We start from the raw sequence: 7,880 nt of genomic DNA on the forward strand, positions 1-7,880 counted from the left end.
TGACTCGCTGTTAATGTTGAATGTAAAAATTATTTGTAGCAACAGTCGGCTCGTGATTGTATTATCCAGTGATGCAAACTATTCGACTTTCTTTTTTCTTTTTTTAATTCCGCTGTTTTGAATTGTAAGTTGGGCTGTCATTTATGTGATTCATGTAATTCATATTTATTGTGAGGACAGTAGCATTTTTCTGTATTGTGATTTCAAGATATTAGGAATACCACCAAAACATTTATGGGTGTATATTCTTAAATAGCTAAAAATATTATTTGCAGTTCAGATTGATAACAAAAAAAAAAAAACTTATTATTTATTTAGTACCTTTACCATTACCACAGTTATCTGGACTTAATATTTTCTTTAAAACAATAATGTAATGTTCTAGATATGATTATGGCCTTGTTTGTTATAAATAAAAAAGTTTGTTGAAAAAATCTCCAGTGTAGAAACAATGATACAGAGAAAGAGAACAAAGAGTTTTATTATTATTATTATTCAATGAAGAAAAAAAGTTTATTTTGTTGTGAAAGTGCATGATATACTAGGCTGCCTATGAAAGCTTCTTTTTTTCCCCAGTGTACATATAACAGCCTATAAGTTAATATAGTAATATCTACAGTATAAATATCAAGATTTTTCCACCGTTGCACTACAGCGGCTCTGTGTAATAACAGATGCTCTATGTGAAATCACGCACCCGATGGAATTTACAGCTGATTAGAGAACTGACGAGATGCGCATTAATTATCGGCCGATATTTATCGTGCACCCATAAAATTCTTGAAGTTCAGACAATCAGATCTGAGCTATCTACAATAATTTTGTATCTCTGTAATCTTGCTTTATTTCAACAAGTGTCTCTTAAATTTTTATTTGTACATTTTTATTTCTCTTTTGGATTATTAGAGACATATTAGACAAGGTTAATATCCAAATTAATTTATTAAGTCTATCTATTAAATCTATTAAGTCCAGAAATACTACTGACCTTAATATGTATCAGTCACTCCTATCTTCTTTCTCTGCTAATGTGTCCACTGCTAAAATGACATACTACCATAACAAAATTAACAATTCATCTAACTCTCGCATGCTTTTTAAAAAAATGTTCTCACTTCTTTGTCCTCCTCCTCCCCCTCCTGCTTCATCTCTAATAGCTGACGACTTTGCAACATTTTTCATTAATAAAATTAAACACATTAGTGCACAATTTTCCACACCACAATCAGTCAAGCTCATATCACCAGCAAACTTACTCATTTACATCCTTCTCTTCACTCTCTGAGTCAGAAGTCTCAAAACTCATCCTTTCTAATCACCCTACAACTTGCCCGCTTGATCCTATTCCATCTCATCTCCTTCAAGCAATTTCTCCTGCAGTTGTACCTGCACTCACTCACATCATCAATACATCCCTCCACACTGGTGTTTTTCCCTCATCATTTAGACAGGCACATATAACTCCACTACTTAAAAAACCCAACCTCAATCCATCTCTTTTAGAGAACTACAGACCAGTTTCCCTTCTTCCTTTCATTGCAAAAACACTTGAATGAGCTGTGTTCAACCAAGTCTCTACATTTCTCACACACAACAACCTCCTTGACAGCAACCAATCTGGCTTCAGAAGTGGACATTCAACTGAGACTGCCTTGCTCTCAGTTGTTGAAGCTCTAAGACTGGCAAGAGCGGAATCCAAATCTTCAGTACTTATCCTGCTTGATCTGTCCGCTGCATTTGACACGGTTAACCACCAGATCCTCCTATCAACCCTACTGGCAAAAGGCATCTCAGGAACCACACTTCAATGGTTTGAGTCTTACCTATCAGATAGGTCCTTCAAAGTATCTTGGAGAGGTGAGGTGTCCAAGTCACAACATCTAACTACTGGGGTGCCTCAGGGCTCAGTTCTTGGACCACTTCTCTTCTCTGTCTACATGGCATCATTAGGTTCTGTCATTCAGAAACATGGCTTTTCATACCACTGCTATGCTGATGACACTCAACTCTACCTCTCATTCCAACCTGATGATCCGACGGTAGCTATTCGCATCTCAGCTTGTCTAACAAACATTTCTTCCTGGATGATGGACCATCACCTTCAACTCAACCTTGCCAAGACAGAACTGCTTGTGATTCCAGCAAACCCATCGTTTCATCACAATTTCACCATCAAGTTAGGCACATCAACCATAACTCCTTCAAAAACAGCTAGAAGCCTTGGAGTTATGATTGATGATCAGCTGACTTTCTCAGACCACATTGCTAAAACTGTCCGATCCTGCAGATTTGCTTTATTCAACATCAAGAAGATCAAGCCCTTTCTTTCGGAACATGCTGCACAACTCCTTGTTCAAGCTCTTGTTCTGTCCAGGCTGGACTATTGCAATGCCCTCTTGGCAGGTCTTCCAGCCAATTCTATCAAACCTGTACAATTAATTCAGAACGCGGCAGCAAGATTAATTTTTAATGAGCCAAAAAGAATACATGTCACACCTCTGTTTATCAATTTGCACTGGCTTCCAATAGCTGCTCGCATAAAATTCAAGGCATTGATATTTGCCTAAAAAACTACCACTGGCTCTGCACCCATTTACCTAAATGTGTTACTTCAGACTTATGTGCCCTCTAGAAGCTTGTGTTCTGCAAGTGAACGTCGCTTGATTGTGCCATCCCAAAGAAGCACAAAGTCACTTTTATGGACTTTTAAATTAAATGTTCCCTCCTGGTGGAATGACCTCCCCAACTCTATCCGGACAGCTGAGTCCTTAGCCATCTTCAAGAATCGGCTTTAAACACATCTCTTCCATCTTTATTTGACCCTCTAACTTTAACACTCACTATTCTAATTCTATTCTTTAAGAAAATCTAACTACCTTTCTAATCTTTTTATATTCTATTTTCTTTTCATTAATTATGCAATTGTATGTGTGTGTATGTGTAAAGACCTCTAACACTAGCTTGCTCTATTCTTTTTTTATTCTATCTGTTTTCTTTATATTATATTATTTAAAATCCCATGCTAGGTGTACTGTGTTAACCTAACTGAGACTTGTTATAGCACTTATATATCATTGCTCTTTTTGTTGTTTTTGATTGCTACCACTGTCCTCATCTGTAAGTCGCTTTGGATAAAAGCGTCTGCTAAATGAATAAATGTAAATGTAAGTCTCCTAAACTATGAAAGAGCAACCTCTGATTAATAAAAATTTCCTCTGAATCAGCTCAGTTACCTCCATTCAGGTTTTTCTTTCAAACAGCTTCAGTGAAGATAGATATATACTCTTCAATATATTCAATAAATATATACTCTTCGATATATTGTCTTTTAATATATACAGGCTTCACACACAGTGTGCATTTTAAAAACTCTCAGTTTCTATCTGCCTTCTGTCTCTCTCTATGAATTTATGTATTCCTTGATCTCTCACAAACACACACACTACCTGTTCATCCAGCTCTCCCTTCCAAACACAGTTAACAAACACACACACACACACACACACACACACACACACACTTTCAGTTATCTACTGGCTTTATACTTTACACACAAGTTTCAGTGATTACACATAAACACTCACTGACCCAAACACTGCTGTTCTCTTTTCTCTCTCACACACACAGGCTTACACAAACACTCTCATTCCCTCCTCCCCTCAGTAACACACATGTGCGCACAAACACACGCACACACATCCCTCCCCTTCACACAGTCTCAAACACACTTCCCCTGTCTCTCACGTACACACATCACACACTCAATGGACTTCACACACTCTCTCCCCACATTTAAAATGCACATCTTCTTCAGCATCATGTGCTTCACACTCCCACACACCTTTCTCCTGACAAACCTTGACAATAATACCTTTTAGATGGTCCACTCCACCCTAGCCAAATGCACATACATGTTTATTTTTCTATCATGGTGGGGACTTTCCATTGACAATTGTTTTATCCTGAGCCAATGATATTTATGTTCACCTAAACTAAAACCTTACTCTCATAGAAACCTTTCTGTGTTTTTATATTTTTATTATTTAGTATATACAATGAGTTTTTTCTCTTATGATTTTCTCAAGTGTTGTCCGGTTTTCAAAATGTAGGTGATTTCAGGTTTTACTGTCCTCAAACAGACATTTGGCCCCCATTAGGTTTAGGCACAACCTACGCACACACACCTCTTCCAAAGACTCGTCACATATACACACCTTTTATCTTCTGTCACATGCAATCACACACTAATGCTGTCTCACACATTCACTCTCAAACACTCTTCCCACTTTCACACACACACATTGCATTTGCATGGTTAATGGGCATATTCCGTAGAGATAATGGTTTCTTTAATGTAACGGTATTTTTTATACTCTAACCCTAAATCTACACTTCATGGAAATCTACTGCCATTTTTAGATTATCAAAAAAAAAAAAAAAGAATAAATAATGCACTCTTAATCATTTACAAGCTATTTATAAAAAATGTCCCCACAAGGTCAGATATTACTGGTATTTCTATCCTAGTAGGGACATTTGGTCCCCATAATGCAGGGAATACCAGGAACACACACAGTCTCACAAACACACACACACCAGCATATTGTGTCTGTCTTTGTCACGCACACTCACTGTCTTTCCCTCCCTCTCATGCTCTCACTCAAATACACACACACAAGCACACACACACTCTCTCTCTCTCTCTCTCTCACACACACACACACACACACACACACACACTGTACTTGTTCCTTTCTCTCACGCTCTGCTCTCTCCCTCCTCCCCTCTGCATTCACACACACACACACACACACACACACACACACACACGCTCTCCCTGTGACACACACATACACACCCTCACTGACACAAACAAGCAATCACACTCACACACACTCTTCCTGTGACACAAGACACACACGCAATCACACACACACACACACACACACACACACACACACACACACACTCACTCACACACACACAAGCAATCATTCACTCACACTCTCCTTCTCTCTCTCCATGTGACACACAGACACACGCAATCACACACACACACACACACACACACACACTCTCTCTCTCTCTCACACTCACACACTCTCTCTCTCTCTCTCACACACTCACACACTCACACACACACGCTCGCTCTCTCTCACACGTCAGTTGTTTATTCGGAGTTAATAGTGATTAAAAGCCTACATTCTGCATTATTTTTAAACTGAAAAATATATCAGACTAACGTTAGTAAGTTAACTTAGCCACTCGTTTAAATGACACACACACACCTGATTCCAGTCACAACAGAGAAATAACGTTATTTATAAAGAATAACTTAACTTCATAACTAAATAAATAAAACATTTCTTTAGCTTTGATTACAAACTTGTTTACCTATAACTATTTTAAAAACTAAAGTCATCACGATAATTTTGTCGAAAGAGAAAAGTGATATTATTTCTGTCAGACGTTTCTGAGCTTTAAAGCTAGTGTCATCTCTGGAAATGTTACTCTTTTCTAGCGTCTGTTCACTTCCTCACCCTCGCGGTTTGCTGCTCTCTCCGTTGCTGTCCAGCGGCGGTGGCTCCCGGTAGTCAACGAGCGAGCGACCGTTCTCCGCCATTGCCGCCGATGAGCTCCGTCCTCTCTCTCGCGCTGTCCTCGCGCTTTCCCTCTCTATGTACAGGTTCTTGCGGACGATACCATTCACTCAGACGCTAGGGGAGAACAATCGGTGCGCTTGTAATGCAGCCTTTGTAAATACGTCGATGGGCATTTTTTTCAAATCCATCTGCCTTATAACACTTCTTTATTTTTTTTTATTTTTTTTTTCCAATTTAAAATTATTATAATCATTAAAAAACTGAAACCCGAACTCCCCCATATTAAAGAAATGGCCGCATCCTCTAGTATAGGTTGGGTGCTGGGGTGGTTTTTCTGTTTCTAAGCGAAGTTGATGGTACTCATCAGATAATATTGACAGGTCTATCGCTGTCTGCTTTATATGTTAAGGCTGAATAAATATTTAACCTTCATTTAATTAACGACTAACTTTGATAAAAAAAAACCACATTGCTCTTTACGTTATGTTTTTTGTATGTTAACGTTGATTCAGTAGTGTTCTCTAATGCTGCCTCGAGTAGTTAGCCGCGGTTATGAGCTCGATGTTTATCAATAAGGGCTATGCAATGGAGAACAATATAAAATGTTCAAAATACAATGTATTTATGTTATTCAATACCTAAATTCATTTTGCAATAAAAAAATAGAACTGATATGAGCTAAAACTGCTCCTAAAATATTTTCAAATTATGTATTCTCATTGAGACTATTCTGGATTTCTCTATCACACCACAAACCTCTGACGCACAGATCTAACACACCCTTCCCCCACTCTCATCTCTCTCTTACACACACACACACACACACACACACACACACACACACACACACACACACACACTCTCTCTCTCTCTCTCACTCACACACACACACACACACACACACACACACAGGAGCATGCACCATCACAGACTCTCTCTGTCTCTCTCTTTCTCTCCCTCTCTCTTACACACACACACACACACACACACACAGGAGCATGCACCATCACAGACTCGCTCGCTCACTCACTCACACACACAGACAGACAGGCAGCTTTCAAGTGTGCATACAATCTGAGACTACTAGGCAAAAACACACTCAAACATACACATTCACATACATGTAATGGTTAGAAAACTATCTTTTAAAATTAACATGAAATGAACCTTTCTATACATACACAGACATTTCAAATCATATTACACACTAGACATAAGTACGTTATTATCAAGTAATAATTCACGCTTCAATTTCCTATACTCATGTTGGGTTTCTGTTTTATGGGATCATTCCACATGCATAATGTTTATATACAAACCGGATTCTAAAAAAGTTGGGACACTGTACAAATTGTGAGTAAAAAAGGAATGGAATTTACAAATCTCATAAACTTATATTTTATTCACAATATATCAAATGTTGAAAGTGAGACATTTTGAAATGTCATGCCAAATATTAGCTCATTTTGGATTTCATGAGAGCTACACATTCCAAAAAAGTTGGGACAGGTAGCAATAAGAGGCCAGAAAAGTTAAATGTACATATAAGGAAAAGCTGGAGGACCAATTTGCAACTTATTAGGTCAATTGGCAACATGGTTGGGTAAAAAAAGAGCCTCTCAGAGTGGCAGTGTCTCTCAGAAGTCAAGATGGGCAGAAGATCACCAATTCCCCCAATGCTGCGGTGAAAAATAGTGGAGCAATATCAGAAAGGAGTTTCTCAGAGAAAAATTTGAAAGAGTTTGAAGTTATCATCATCATCTACAGTGCATAATATCATCCAAAGCTTCAGAGAATCTGGAACAATCTCTGTGCGTAAGGGTCAAGACCGGAAAACCATACTGAATGCCCGTGATCTTCATCACATACAGGAATGCTACTGGAATGGAAATCACAACATGAGCTCAGGAATACTTCCAGAAAACATTGTCGGTGAACACAATCCACCGTACCATTTGCCGTTTCCGGCGAAAACTCTATAGGTTAAAAAAAAGCCATATCTAAAGATGATCCAGAAGCGCAGGCGTTTTCTCTGGGCCAAGGCTCATTTAAAATGGACTGTGGCAAAGTGGAAAACTGTTCTGTGGCCAGACGAATCAAAATTTTAAGTTCTTTTTGGAAAACTGGAACACCATATCATTCAGACTAAAGAGGACAAGGACAACCCAAGTTGTTATCGGCTCCAGTTCAGAAGCCTGCATTTCTGATGGTATGGGGTTGCATGAGTGCGTGTGGCATGGGCAGCTTACACATCTGGAAAGGCACCATCAATGCTGA

The 7,880-nt window shown here is 38.6% G+C and overlaps 1 protein-coding gene across 1 annotated transcript in view; it reads right to left on the reverse strand.

Annotated features, from left to right (window-relative positions):
• LOC132143804 (uncharacterized) overlaps positions 1-5,669 on the reverse strand; it is a 23,632-nt gene extending 17,963 nt beyond the window's left edge. Inside the window, exon 1 of the mRNA XM_059554346.1 lies at positions 5,541-5,669. Coding sequence (XP_059410329.1) covers positions 5,541-5,623 — 83 coding nt within the window. The 5' untranslated portion in view covers positions 5,624-5,669. The remainder of the gene's footprint in view (positions 1-5,540) is intronic.
• Between the last annotated feature and the right edge of the window lie 2,211 nt (positions 5,670-7,880).

Source organism: Carassius carassius, chromosome 7 (assembly GCF_963082965.1).
Source record: "Carassius carassius chromosome 7, fCarCar2.1, whole genome shotgun sequence".
Taxonomy (NCBI): domain Eukaryota; kingdom Metazoa; phylum Chordata; class Actinopteri; order Cypriniformes; family Cyprinidae; genus Carassius; species Carassius carassius.